Source organism: Mastigoproctus giganteus, chromosome 3, assembly GCF_048544385.1.
Source record: "Mastigoproctus giganteus isolate SK-2022 chromosome 3, ASM4854438v1, whole genome shotgun sequence".
NCBI classification, from domain to species: domain Eukaryota; kingdom Metazoa; phylum Arthropoda; class Arachnida; order Uropygi; family Thelyphonidae; genus Mastigoproctus; species Mastigoproctus giganteus.
In genome coordinates, this window is record NC_143577.1 from 242,630,575 (window position 1) to 242,646,523 (window position 15,949).

General features: G+C 35.0%; 1 protein-coding gene across 1 annotated transcript in view; it reads left to right on the forward strand.

Annotated features, from left to right (window-relative positions):
* The first annotated feature begins 513 nt into the window (after positions 1 to 513).
* The window catches only part of LOC150088974 (SEC14-like protein 2), a 96,874-nt gene continuing 81,438 nt past the window's right edge, over positions 514 to 15,949 (forward strand). The window contains exon 1 of the mRNA XM_090370979.1: positions 514 to 698. Coding sequence (XP_090227105.1) covers positions 645 to 698 — 54 coding nt within the window. The 5' untranslated portion in view covers positions 514 to 644. The remainder of the gene's footprint in view (positions 699 to 15,949) is intronic.

The window sequence follows — 15,949 nt, forward strand, 5'->3', positions numbered from 1 at the left end:
ATAACAAAACCTTTGCCATTTCAATGGTATGAACCTTTTATAAATTCAACGACTGGTACGGCTACCTAGAGAAGTAAAGTGCGTACAAAGAAGTACTATAATTCCTCTTATTTCCCCGAGAGATTGCCGAATGACACTCTCATGATCTTTACCAATCATACGAAACCAGCATGGAGTTTCTAGATCTTCAACCACCTCCCTTCTATTGATGTCGTACCCGGAGGTAGGGTAGTTTCACCACGACTTTGCAATGTAGTTCGAATAATGCTGTTGACAGTGTGCAGTAATTCTTACAATACAGTAATCTAGCAGCCAACAAGATTATTGGACCTTCTATGCAGTGAAAAGGTCGATTCACATACGATTAAGCTGGTTAACCTTTGGTAATTACAATCTTTCTGTATGGGGGCGCTACTAACAAATGTCCCTTTCAGGAGGTCATTCATTCAGTACTGTCAGTTATTCGATAAAGGGTAGTGTTATCGAATTTGTTCTCGTTTTAGGGATTGTAATGATACTACAAGAGGTAGACGTTTAGTATTAGAACCTTGTAGCGTAAACAACATTCTTTAGTAAACTGTAACATAAAACACCCTCCAGAGTGTAGATTTTCGGCCTCTGCTGTTTTTTAAATAAATAACGAGATGAGTGGGAGAATAGGCGACCTCACAGAGGACCAGATAAAGGTTGTAGATGGAGTAAGTAATTTCATGAAAATAGCACCCTTATTAAATAAAAAATCATAATAAAATAAATTAAAATGCGTTTTTGTGCTTAAGAGGGTTGAAATGCTTTAACCTCTTCAGTGGAAACAGGCGGTCTGTAAAAGGGTATGCCCTCACCATTTAGAGTTGTGTCGTACCTTTAAACTACGCTGTAATTAATGCTGACAGTAAATCTTTTTTAAGTTATTTGTATTGAGTCTATTATTTTCTTTCGTAATTGCCATTGACCTTAAGTTCCGTACTACGCCTTTTATATAACTTTTTAAATTTATAATGTGTTTTTAAAATTGATATGGATAACTGTCCAAGCAAGTGCTTCAAATAAGAAAACTTCTGTTATATTGTGTTGAAGTAGAAAGTGCCCTTTATACTTGAGTGATACAAGTCATAAGTTGCTTGATGACTGAATTTTGTTAAATCACTAATTCAGGGAGTCCTGTTTGTTGTTGCATATAGGAACCCTTTAGGTACCAGAGCCAAGGCAAGAATTAGGTGACCAGCACACTATCTTTGGGCATGAGACTGGAAGGGATGTAATAATTAAGGGATTTAATAATACAAGCTATAGTTATTTGGGAGGGGGAACACTTTTTGAGTTGCTGCTCAGACCGTATTTGGGCTCTATGATCTGAGTAATACATTACTGACCAGAAAATATATCTTTTTTTTTTTTACTGGATTTTGTTTGATTTTGTAAATACATTGTTGGTAGGATCTACCTAACCCCGGGGGCTCACATCTGGTGAGTATGGGTTTGGCACACCCAGGGTCTTGAGCTGGATATCATCATTCTTCTCTTTTCTTGGTGATTCCCTTCTAGTTCTCTCTCTCTCACAGGGTGACTCGGGGAATTTTTTTTTTTTTTTTTTTTTTTTTTTGCTGGTGCAGCGTAAGCCTCAGGCTTCCTTGCACCATATAGCTAATAATAATAATAATACAAAAAAAAATATATATATATATATATTGCATTGAGAGCAGAAATTACTTGCTTTGGTTACAGAAATATTTCATCCCAGTTCTGGTTTCTGTAACATATTTGTATGCAAGGTTGTTGGTTGAACATCTGTCCAGGTAATGGTTTCAGGATCCAGGGTATCTTGTAGATCATATCAATAAATTGCCTGTATTCCAGGTTATTTTGACTATTTGCAGAAAATGAAAATACTCAGGGAAGTAAGTGGTAAAGTTCTACATCACCATTTCAGGTGAACTGCACCTTGCTTGACATCTTGGACTTCCTTCCATTGATAGAAATGAAATCCCATTTTAATTCATTGGAAAGACAGTCACTATACTACCACTGAGGTGTAATAGTATATAGTTTAAATTTAATTATTGATAAATCTCATCTATTATATGATATTAATTTTTAATATTATTAAGAATTAATTTAATAAAAAATTAATATTAAATATAATGTGTGTTATGAAATATTAAAAAAGTTAGCATTATTCTTACTTAGACTTCAAGATTCCATATTAATTTTACTCCAGAAGCCATGAATCATATGATACAGCAAACTCTTAAAATAATATGTAATACGTATATATTATAAAATAATATGTATATTTATATTTTATATAATAATGAACTTTTAATCTGTCATGCTACAAAGGTGCTATGAATGACTGAGAAAAAGCTGATAACTTAGTATTACATATTTCTAATGTTACACCTGAATTAAAAAATTTTTACTGTGAGTATTTTTCTGGGAAACTTCTGAAGTTCCCTCTAACTATCTGAAGTGTTTTCAGGATGTTCTATTTTGGTATAAATACAGGAAATTTTTGAAAGTAAAGTCGGTGACTTTTGTAATTGTTCAAGTGGAAAGGAAAAGTGAAATAAAGATAAACATTTTTATTGTCAGTATTACTTATTGAAAAGTACTAGGAGTAACAAATATGTATTTTAATACAAGCTAGAATAAATTTTCAGTTTCTCAAAAATTCAATTACACCCCTTCCATTTTAAAGTATTTTCCCTGTCATTTTTATTCAAATTCCAGGGACTCACATTTGGTGAGTATGGGCGTGATACACCCAGGGTCCTGAGCTGTATATCATCATTCTTTTCTTTCTTGGTGATTCCCTTCTCTCTCTCTTGGGGTAATTCGGAAATTTTTTTTGGCTGGTGCAGCATAAGTCTCAGGCTTCCTTGCACCATACAGCTAATATTAATAATAATAATACAATAGTTTTAAAATATTTTGCTAATGATTGATGTTATTTTTTTTTATATACCCACAAATACAAGATTTTGAAATTAATAAATGCAGGGTACTGCATTTGGGTAGCAGTAATCCCAGGAAACACTATTTGGGTGGTATCAAACACAAAGTGTATGACCAAACAGGGAAATGACTTTGGAAAGGTCAAATGAGATGGCATGTTACTGTGTCTAGACAGTTTAACTAATTTAAGAAGATGAAATAAATTTTTCTGATGTATAAAGTACCAAAATATAAAAGATGACTGGAAGAAATTTTAGATGTGAAAAACTCCAAAATATCATTGCGATAACATGTCTCCTTTGCCAGCTTAAAGCTGTTGCAAGTTGAAATGACAAATTTAGAGAAGGAATAAAATAGGGTTATAAAAGCAAAAAAAGTAAAATGGGCAATTCAACCATTGATGCCTCATCTCTTTAGGGAGAAAGCTGCAAGGCACTCCAATGAATGACTGTAGAACATAGTGTGTCAGTAACCCCTCAACTGAGATGTCCAATTTAAACAGCTGTAGCCCTGCAATGTGGCTGGCAGTAGGTGACCATATTTCTGACCCACAAAATACATAAAGCCATGAAAAATGAATAATAAAAAAATATATATAATAAACTTGTGCACCCAAATATAAATACTTGTATTTATATACGTACCTATATTTGGGACTGGGTGCACCAAGTGACATAAATTTGAATTAGAAATATAGTAGGACCCGGAAAAGAAATTCCTACATAAGAAGTTTTCCCCTGTACTAGGTTTGGTTTCTTAATTTCCAATTTCAGCTCTATATATTGTAACATATTATTTTCCCGCATAAGAAGTTGCCTGGGTAAAACGTTTATCCCCATAAAAAGTTCATGATAAAGAATACACAGTGTGTTATTATAATGATGTTTTCTCAATTAATACATTTTTTAAATATAGAAATTCTTTATTTTCATTTTAAAAAAATGTATAAGCATTTTGTCAATCAAACAAGTGAGTGCATAGCATAATTTTAATTCATAGTAAATCACTGAAGTAGGTGAAATGGCATCATTTTTATTATATTTCATAGTGTGAATGCCTTCACAACGAGTTGCCCTGATATTGCACTACCTCCAATAAGCAACACTTCGCCAGTGGAGAAGACCCCTGGGGTGGTGGTATCTGCTGAGAATCAGTAACATTGGTCTTTTCCATTGGTGAAGCGTTGCTTATTTTAGGTAGTGCAATATCATGGCAACTTGTGAAGGCATTCACAATATGAGATATAACAGAAAGGATATCATTTTAACCACTTTGGTCGGTGATTTACTACAAAATATAATGATGCTTGGCACTAACTTGTTCAATTAGTGAATTTAATGGAGGTTAAATTCGTTTGCATCGATATCCATAATTGAATAGTGTTGACTATGCGAAGCACAGTGAAGCATTTGCCTTTAAATTTTGATGGTTGTGAATAGTTCTGAATTACTTAGTGGATTGTTGCTCTGTCTTATTGTAATTGTGATGTTTTAAGGTATGTTAACTCCACATGAGCTCATTCTTCCAACTTGGTAATGAATTTAATGAACAGAATATTAAGCAATTAGAAATCCTCAGTTTTAAAATGTTTCCCATAGGCAGAGTAAAATGTTTATAAGTTCTGAAATAGTACTTAAAAATGATCTTTAACTTATGTATGTGTATCTTTTCATTTTTATTTGTATAGTTACTATTTCACACTCTTAGATCATTTTCCCTCATAAGAAGTTTTAAACCTCTAGTCCCTTGGAAAACTTCTTATCTGGGTTCTATGGTATGTGGTTTCCGGAGAGATGTATGGAAATTTTCCTTCATTCAGAAAGTAAATGGCCATTAGAATTTCTATGTGGCAAATTAGATTAGATAGCCAAATGAATGTCTTTTTTTTTTTGCTGATGCTATATGAATTTGCTTCCATGTATCATTTTTCCACTAGTAATATTAATAAGACAGTCTTTCAAGATTCATTATTCTCAGTCATAGAAATGAACTTTATCATTTCTGTGACTGAGGATATTGCATCTTGTATGTTCATCAGAAGTGTTGTAAAAATAAGTTCTCACATAGCACCCCCATTTTTTCCTATGACAGAAAAGTATAAGGAACAACTTTTAAATTTAGCACTAATAATTTCTTGGAAAATTTTTTTAAATGTGAAATGGAATACTTTAAGCCTGTCATATTTGAGTGAATCAGAAGTAAGCGTAAAATAGAATTCAATATTCACCGTCTCAGATTTTAAGATTTTTTTTTTATATTTTTATACCTGAGCACACAAATATATGAAATTTATGTTTTCAACAAATTTATGAAAAGTTTTTCCTAAATTCCGTCTGGAATATTAATATTGCATTAGTGCAAGACTGAAATTTATGTGGAATAGGTATCAAAAACCCCATTAAAAATCTTTTATTTTACTAGTCTGATTTGTTGTTTTGTTAATGCTAATAAAAGAAAATTTTATAGTTTTCACTAATTTTTAATGCAGCTAAAGACAGAGAGATATTTTTTGTGGGAATTGGTACTAGGATCGACAGAAGACAATATTGAAGGTGATTAAACTAAGAACAGTTTGGAAAAAAAGACTTATTTGCTTACATAAAGATTTTCTCGTTACTGGTATTAAAGATATATCATTAAGCAGTAATTAATATTGCAATCAAGGAAGAGTAATTTTCAAAGCTTATTGAAATATAATAGTTAATGCCAATGGAAGTTTGCAAATGTATGTTTTCAACAAAAAAGGCAATTTTTTAAAATTTTATTTTCAGACCTGTAATTTTTTATCATGAACAAGTCCTTAACTATCTCTTGCTTTGAAATATTTTTGTTGCTTCTCACCCTTCTAATGAATTTTGTCTTTTTGCAGTAACTGCAGTGCACCACTGCATTGCAGTTGTCTTCAAATGGGTCAGCATCCTTTTTTCTCTAACAAAAGGCCTTCCGTGTTAAAAACCGTATATCAAACAATTAACATATTCATTCAAATTCAAAATAAGAATCCATTATAACCTGGTTTGTAAAACAATTTTTTTTTCTTTCTAAAGAAAAGGCTTTCTGATGTCTAACACATAAGAAAGCATGTCATTGTGAAAATGGGATCATTGATTGTTCCTTAAGAGGAAAGGCAAAAAAGACTGTTTACTATTACTAATTGTTTCTGAGTATGTCTGAAAATGCAACTTTAAAAAATTTAAATACCAGTGCATATCAAGATGTTTATATGATGATAAGCTATTGTATAAGCTGTCTTCAGCTGTCATTAATATTATTTGTATAGTGTATGGAAGACAGGTTTTGGTTGCACCAATTAAAACACAACCCCCCCCCCCCATTATGTACCAATTTAACTAGGTTTTGAATTTCTTCATCTATCCATGTAGGTAACTTACTACCAATTAACAGTTCTCTAGCTAAAGGAAAACTTCCTTAAATCCAATCTATTTTTCTTCTCCCCTAGTGTGAATTTATGTCTCCTGGTTGTAGCACTGTTTAATACTGTGATAATTTGACCTTCACTCATTTTGACTATTCACCTTTCAGAGCCTTATAAACCTCAGATTCACGCTATGGTACTTAGTTACATATTCAAGTCTCTCCCTGTGTGGATTCCCTTTGCCACCCTCAACAGATACCTACATTGTCACCTTTAGACTTTTTAAAGATGTTTAGAGGTTTATTTTAGGTGTGGTCTCCATACTTATTATCTGCAAATGATTTAAGGAAGCAAAATTATACAGCATCATCCAAAAAAAAAAAAAAAAAAAAAAATATGTTCATCTCCTCTAATAATTTGTATAATTCATTCTTAAATTTCATACTACTCTGTTCCACAACACCAGATAGGAATTAGTGGCTGAAAGCAAACTTTTGCAAATCTATTCTTTTTAAATTTAAATTTATTTCCTTATTTGTGTTGTCTGAGAAAGAGTAAGGAAGTCATCAGCATTAATTTAAAATACAGTACACTTTAAAGTCTACACATTATCTAACACATTAATCACCCCTTCTTGCAGATAACTAATTTTAGATGCTTCAAATTTTTTTTTTTTTTTTTTTTTTTAGTAAAAGGAATGCAAAGGAATTTTTTTTTTAGCACCCTTTGCATTCCAGAAAGGAATGCAAAGGACCAAGAAATCCAGAAAAAGACCAAGGGGTATACAGTCACCCCTTGGTGGTCTCTTTTATTCTCCACTGTCTTGAATATGGTACCACTCTGTTGGCAGATTATCTGGGATTACTGCTACACAAGTGCATATCCTGTCTTTATTAATGTTAAATCTCCATTGGAACTTCTCAACCCACATGCCTCATTTCTCTAGGTCTTGTTGCAATATGATACTGATTCCTGTCACTGTGCCATTAGAAAACTTTGATATAAAACTTGATGTGCCTTTATCAGTATCATTAATAAATATTGAAAACAGTAAGGGGTCTAGCATTAAATCCCAAGCAAACTCACTAACAATTATACAAGTAGCACTTATCCTTTGGTGGGTGCACCTCCTTGAGTGGGGATCATGGATTTGTGTTCTTTGAAGGTGTGTGTTATGTCCTTTGCTTTTTATTTTTATGATTTGATTTAATTTGATTTTATCATTGGTTAAATAATGTAATTAACTGTTTTTATTTCAGTATAGCCTTGTACATAATCATCTTTGCCTTAATAATAAAGTGAACTTGTTACATTTAAAAATTTCTATGTGGATTCTTGTCCTCCAGCAAAGGGAGTGATATGTACTATGTTAGTATAACATAGTTTAATAAGAAATTACATACTGTTCCTTTCAAATCCTGTTTTATTATTTAAGTTTATTAATCCACTTTCTAAATATTGATAAGATCAATTACCCAAAATGATTGTTGGGCCATGTTAGAATAACTGATCTTTTGGATAATCATACACTCATCATCAATCTATGTATAGTACCTGCTTTAGGTTTCATTTTAGTCTGTGTGTCTAAGTATAGGGTATTTACAATATCATACATCAGTCTATTCTAATAAATTAATACTTTGTCTTATATATTAAATAAAAATTCTGATGTATAATATAAATGTTGGTATTCATAAACCAGTTAATCTTGCCATAAATGTTTTAATAAACATTTTTTCAGGGTAGAGAAAAGAAAGGCATTTATGCCTTTGTTGAATGCATCTAATAATATACATAAAGGACACAAATGTTATTTGTGCATAAGAAGTTACTGTTCAAATGAGGGCACTCAGGTTTTTTACTTTAAAGTTAAGTTTACTATTTATTTAAAGTGACCTTAGCTGTTGCGAATGACATGACCACCCTGGTTACCATCTAATTTTTTGTCACCTGTGAGCATTCACCCTCAATAAGTTCCTTGAGCTATTATATTTACAGTATTCAGGTAGCAGACAGTAAACTTTTATGTCTAGTTGACTTATTAATAATTGCTGGACTAATTGAACCTTGTAAGGATGCGAGTGTATTTCTTCGGTTAAACTTCTGTGCCAAGATGAACTGGATATGGTAATTTTATGAGAACGACATCTTAGATTAACTTCTGTGGACTGTTTATAACATTGAGCTACAGGCTGCTTCGATTTTTCTTTCATTGTTAAGATCATGGACATCCAGAGCTTGGTTTGTCACCTACATTTCCACAAAGATGAAACTGGTCAACCCATCATTTTATCACACTTTTCAAACATTACATTTTTGCATGTATGCACACTGAGATTTCACACTGCTAAGCTCATTGGCGAAATATGGTTCAACAATGGCAGCACGTTCTTCGTTATTCCACCTATTCATATTAAAACTTCAATTTTGCACCAGCAACCTGAAACAAAAATAAACTTTTTATAACTGTAATTTAAAGAAATATCTTAATCTAAATGGGCTCACTACTTTTGGGACACCCTGCAGAGGGTATTATCCTGATTTTGCATTTTTTGTGAAAATCCCATAGAAGTTGTATGAAATTAGCATTAGTAGAGGCACATAATGCAAGAAAGCAAGCTTACAGCATCAGCCAAAAAAAAAAAAAAAAAAATCAACTAGCTGCTGGCTAAAGGCAAACTTCCACACATCTATTCTACAATTGTCTTTCCTCAGTTTGAATCTGTGCCCCCTCAGGTTTGTAATCTGAGCAAGAGGAAGAATCCCATCAGCATTGAGCCTGCTTAATCCATTCAAGGCCTTATACACCTCAATCAGATCACCTCACAGGTGCCTAGTCTCCAGAAGCTGCAATTTGCAGAACTTAAGCCTTTCTTCATAAGAGCACCCCTTTCTTCCCCTCACCAGTCTTGTTGCCCTTCTCTGTACTCGTTCTAGCAACTCTACGTCCTTCCTAAAATGAGGCTTCCAGACCTGTATGCAGTACTCAAGGTGTGGCCTGACCATTGCCTTGTACAAGGGGATAATCACCTCCTTATCCCTGCAAATTCCTGGATATCATTGACAAGACCTCATGACCTACTCTGGCAGCCTGTCTGCACTGTTCAGAAAACTTCATATCTGACTGCACAGTTACCCACAGGTCTCTTTCATTCTCTGCTACCCTGAGTGTAACACCACATAGTTGGTACATTTCTCTGGGTTTATTGCAACCCATATGCAGTACTTTGCATTTGTCAATGTTAAATTTCAGTTGCCACTTCTCAGCTCATCTACCCAACTCTTCCAGATCCTGTTGCAGCAGCATACTGTCATTACTGTTATTAACAACCCTGCTAACCTTTGTATCATCCACAAACTTTGACATTAAGCTTGATATAAATATACAAAACAACAATGGGCCCAACACTGAACCCTGAGAGACACCACTAATAACATTAGTCCACATAGAGCATTATCCATTGATTACCACTGTCTTCTCCCACTCAACTATCCTTTTATCCATTGTAGCAACTTGCCCTTAATGCCATACTGCTCCAATTTGTACAGGAGTCTTCCATGTGCAACAGTATCAAAAAGCTTTCCCGAAATCCAAGTATATGATATCAAAATTATTCTTTTCATCCAGTTCCTTTGTGACCACATCATAGCATCCAATCAAATTGATCAGACAAGATTTCCCCTTGACAAACCCATGCTGTGTCTCAATTATTACTACTGTCTTGTCTAGATGATCCTGCAATGCTTCTTTAACCAGTGACTCCATTATTTTCCCTGGAATAGAAGTCAAACTAACTGGTCTGTAATTACTCGTGTCACCCTTTGTGAATTATAGATACATTTGCACATCTCCAGTCCTTGGGGACTTCCCCTGAGTCCAAGGATGCTCTCATAATTATGGCTAAGGGTTTGCTTACTTCCTTTGCTGCCTCCTTTAATATAACTGGATAGATCCCGTCTATCCCAGGTGCCTTTTTTATGTTTAACTTCAACAATTTCTCCTCCACTTTGCTCTCAGCTATTACAAAATTATTTAACTCCCTGTTAGAATTTGATAAACACTGTCCCTCTCCTCCTTGAATAGCTTCTCATGTGTGAATGTAACTTCAGAATACTCATTTATTTTGGCAGCTATCTGAGAATGATCATGTACAGTCAAACCATTGATATCATGTGGACCAATCTGATTCATCCTCTTCCTTTTAGAGTTTATGTAAGTAAAGAAGGCTTTGCTGTTTTTCTTTGCATCCTTTGCCAAAGATTTTTCATAATCTGCCTTTGCTTGCCTAACCTCCTTTGACTTGATTACAGACTAGCTTGTATCTGCCATAGGCTTCTGTGTTGCCTGACAATTTATGTGCATCCCATGCATTTTAATTATCTGCTTCAAGTCTGATTAGTTCATCTGACATCCATTTGGGCCTAAACTTAGAGCAGTATTTCTTAGTTGGAACAAAAAGCCTAGTTGTTTTCAAAATTACTTCCTTGAATGCTTCCCATTTAGAATTTGCTGTTGGTAACATCAATTGGTCTCACTGTATAGAACCTAAAAAATCTCTCAGACCACTGTAGTTGCCTTTACAAAAGCAAAAACTCTTCCCTTTATCCCTGACGGTAGTTACATCTTTAAGTAAATCCCACATCAGTACAATGTGATCACTTCCACTTAGTGGATCCTTTATCTGTAAATTCGTAATGCATGAATAATCACTGCTGATAATCAGATCAAGAGTGTTACTCTCTCTTGTCTCTCTAACATGCTGCTGTAGAAAACAATCCTCCAATAAATCCACAAAAGCCTTTCTAGTGTGCAAGTGACCAACCCACAAGTTCCAGTCTATATCTGGGAAGTTAAAATCCCCCATTATAAGACACTCTTATTTACTGGCTCACTCTATTTCTCTGTATAATTGTTCATTGTATTCATCATAGTCATTAGGCCTATAACAAACTCCTACCCTCATTTTTGCTTTCTCAGTGCTTATGTCACACCAAACTGACTGAACATTGCACTATCCATCTATGTCAACTGGATGAACTTCCTTAGATTTTGTGTTTCTTAACTAAAAACATAACCCCTCCTCCCTTCCTACCTGTCTATCCTTTCTGTACACATTTTACTCCCCAAATTCCAATTCTGCACCTTTTATATCTTAGTGGCACCACGTCTGATATCCCAACAATATCCACCTTGGATGTCTTGACTAGCACTTCAAATTCATCAAATTTATTTACTATACTCCTAGCATTGGTGTACATGCACCTGTTCTTACTCTTAGTTACTCTAACACACCCCGTGTATTTACTTGTTTCGTGAACCCCAGCAGTTCCTGAAATCCCCCCCCCCCCCCAGCAACTGGCTTTCTGGGCTGCTGCTCATTCCAATAGAAGCAGTGCAAGAATCATTTCCACCTCTGCCTATGACTACTGTTAATCTATTAGTCTGTCAATCTCCCCAAGCTAGCAGTTTTCCGACCCACCTAACATTGCCTCGATAGCATCAGCAAATATTTTTGCACCCCTTCTATTTAAGTGTATCCCATCCTGTAGAAGCAATCTCTCCTGTTAACAAGCACAGGCCGTGCTGAGAAAAATTCTACCCCACGAACCCTGCACAATCTCTCCAGGGCCGAATTGATTGACATAGTTATTAACATAGGAAGCAATAGTATAGATCCTTATAGCTTTCTGATGATAATTTTTTAATAGTTATGTTACAATTTTTTATAGTTATAGGTTATATGTAATCTCTGATCCAGTGTGTACTGAGGTATTAGTAGTAATAGTTGCATATGATCCAAGAAAGCAAACTTATACAGCATTAGCAAAAAAAAAAAAAAAAGAGCTAATGTCCCATATCACCTATCCATCCATCCCTTCTAAGTTTGTCTCATTCTTCCTTGAATTTATTCAAACTACCCACTTCTACAACACCATATGGGAGTTTATTTCAACAGTTGGCCATCTGAAGGCAAATTTCTGCAAATCTACCCCGAAACCAACCTTCCTCAATTTGAATTTATTCCCCCTTGTGTATAGTTTGAGCAAGAGGAAGGGTTCCAGCATTGAGCTTACTCAATCCCTTCAAAGCCTTACACCTCAATCAAATCTCACAGATATTTACTCTCAAGTCACTGCAGTTTGTAGAACCAAAGCCTTTCTTGGTAAGAGAACCAGTTTTTTCCTCACATCAGTCTCGTTACCCTACTCTGTTATCATTCCAACAGACGTTCTTCCTAAAATTTTAGGAAGACATTCTTCCTTATTTTAAGAAAAATGTCTGTTGGAATGATAACAGAGTAGGGCAAGTATTCAAGATGTGGCGTTGACCATTGCCTTATACAATGGGATAACCACCTCCTTATCTTTGCTGTCAAAATTCCTGTCTATCATTGACAAAACTCCATGAACTGTGCTTGGGATTGTGATTGTGTGCAATTACTCCCAGGTCTTTTTTGTTTTCCACTTCCATAAGTATGGTACCCCATAGTTGGTATATTAATGTGGCAATTACTCCCAAGTCTTTTTTGTTTTCCACTTCCATAAGCATGGTACCCCATAGCTGGTATAGTAATGTGTGATTGCTGCTCCCCCATATGGAGTACTTTTCATTTGTTGATATTAAACTTCATTTGCCACTTCTCAGCCCCCTACCTTATTTGTCTAGATCTTGTTCAGCAATCTCAGGTAATTCAGTAGCAGAGAATGTGATGCCACTGGATATGAATTGAAATATTTTTAGACAGGTGACAAAAAAATCTAGGTAGCAGATGAATCTCATCAACTGGTGCAATACCATCACTTTGCTTATTGGTGAAACCCATGTTTAGTCTCTATAGCAAAGTTTCTGGCATCCCTGCCCCCTCCTCATACTTCTCCTTCAACCTGTGCACGGTACCAAGTACTATAGGTTTTTATACCTTTCGTGTTTGTGATTTTCATAAAAAAAAAAAAAAAAAAAAAGTGTCAGTTTCATTGTGACTGCAGTACAGGGTATTTGAGGAGCAGTACACCATTTATTAGTGTTATGATTATGCACCGCATGATTAATCATGATTATTCACCGCACTAAGTTATTTCCAAGAATAAGAAGAACGTATGTTTATTTTGGAACATTACTTACATTCAAATCATTTACAGTTGCTGCACACACACTACAAATTCACTTTTTAGTGTGTCGGGCAAATTGGGCACATTCAGCCATGAGTGCACATGAGCAAGTTGGCCCATTATGCAGCAGTTTTAAATTAAATTAAATTCAATTCTGTATTTATTTTTAATATAATTTTGTATTACACTTTAATGATAGCACCATAAAAAAAGTATGTGAATTTATAGCATAGACAGATAAACAGATAATTTGGTACTTGAGGCTGCCACAGACATTCTCTTAGGTATGACAAGCTGGGGCTTGCTGTCTGGAGGTCTAAAACACTGATGGAACTGCTATTCAGGTGACACTAGAGTTAAGTGAACCATATTAAAGCAAAGTCCAGTCTTTCTGCAAAAACAAATCCTCTGCTTGCTCCTTCACTATGGTGGGACTGTTAGTAACCTTGAGTATAACCCCAGTGTGCAAGTCCTGAATTATGTCACCTAGTATATTGGAGATGACTACCCAGTGTGAACCAATGTAAGCAGAGGCTGAAGTATGGTGTCCACACACACCAAACAGAGGAATGCTACCCCTCTGTGTTACCAGGCAATACTAAGTGGTAATGACTCAACTGGTACATACCACCACTGTGCTCCTTGGAGGTGAAACCCATGAAGTGGGTTTCACTTCAAATAAGTGGTGAAACCCAAGTTTAGTCTACAGAGCAAAGTTCTGGCAACCCTCCATCTCTTCTATTATGCAGTATGATTGATGTATTTTGAGGTTATGATGGGCATCTTGGTAAAGTCCAATCTTCCTTCCATTTCAATTGTGCCGCTCTAAAACGGTGTCACAGGCCAGAATCTAGATATTCCAACTGACCAAACTTATTGGTAACCCTCTAGGAGGCATCTGGATCAGCTAGTGCATAACTTGCTGCCTCTGCTCTTCCAGATTGTGATTGGAGGGAATCTGAGTAGTGTGTACATGGGAAGCATTGTTGAAGCTACATTGTTAGGGAGCTTGATATATTCTTGCTGTGTGTATGCCATATCTAAAAATTTCATTACTTCATGCAACATGTCCTTCCCACTTCTTCTTACTACTGAATACATCATGAATAGTCAAATTAATAGAACAAACCTATCTGCAAAAAGATCTAAACCTCCAAAGCACTTTCTCATTCATTTCACAAATATACATGTTCTCACTTAGAGTACCAAGCCCCACTTTTTCTGACAGAATCCCAATTATCGGTTGATTCAATCACTGCTCATATCAGTTGTCCTAATTATTTGCTATACAATTCCTTTCACTCCAAAGTTGGTATTTGTGTATATGTCTGTTCTGATACAGACATACCTGTCACAGACTTAGTAATATGGAATCTCCTGTTTTTGATCTTCCTTGACTTAAAAACTGTCTGCCACATTTTGTCAAATCCATCTGTTGCCACTATCATTCTCCCAACTCCACTAATTACTTGGAATTTTTTGACTTCCTTTCTTTGAAAATTGACTTCCTCCAGTCCAACTTTCCTAATAGTGAGGTAATTTTCCTTGTTGATTTTAATGTTCACAACTCCAGCTGGCTTTAGTTTTCTAATCATATGGATTGAGCTGGTCAAGATGCTGATGCTTTTGAAATTACTAATGACCTCATACAAATTGTTCATCTACCTGCCAAAATACGTAACAGTCCTAACCATACAGCCAATATGATCTTTTTCTTACAAACAACCTTTCCAATTAAATGATTGAGGTGAGTGGTCCTTTGGACACCTCAGATCACAACTTAGTGATAGTCTCTCCTCCAATGGAGCCTTTCTCAGCATCATGTTGTTTGGCATTACAAGAATGCAAAATGGATGTCCTCTGAGATTTCTATTCTTTTCTTTGGTTGGATTACTGTTTTAAATCATCTGATGTCAGTTTTTTGTTCAAATTGTGTTAGTGAAATTATTCTTGTAGGGATTAAATTGTTTATCTCGTCCTTTATCTAAACCTTGGTTTTCTAATAAATGTGCTAAGAATGTTTAAGATAAGAATGTTGCATATTGCAATTGGCTTGCATCTCCATGTTCATTTCCTACATCAAAGCTGCCAACAATTTTAAAGCAGTTATTAATTAGTCTAAACTAGATTTTGAACACACTAAGAGTAGAAAACTTGCTTCTGGTTCAAACTGCAGTTGAGCATTCTGGTCTCTTGCCAAAGATATTGGCTACAAATTTTGTACTTCTGTACATCCACCATCTGTTAAAACCTGGTGGTTCTATTTCCATCTCAGCTAAAAATAAAGCTGACCTGCTTGCATCCTACTTTTCTTCTAACTCTGTATTGACAACTTTGGTTAACCAACTCCTGTCATTGCTAGCCCACTCCACTCATTGTCTTCTGTCAGAAGGATGTCATATGAATTTAACAAGAAAGCTCCAGTCCTAATGGTATTTCTTCACTTGTTCTCAAAACCTGTGCTCCTGAGTTTACTCCTGTTCTTTGTCACCTTTTTACACTTCATAT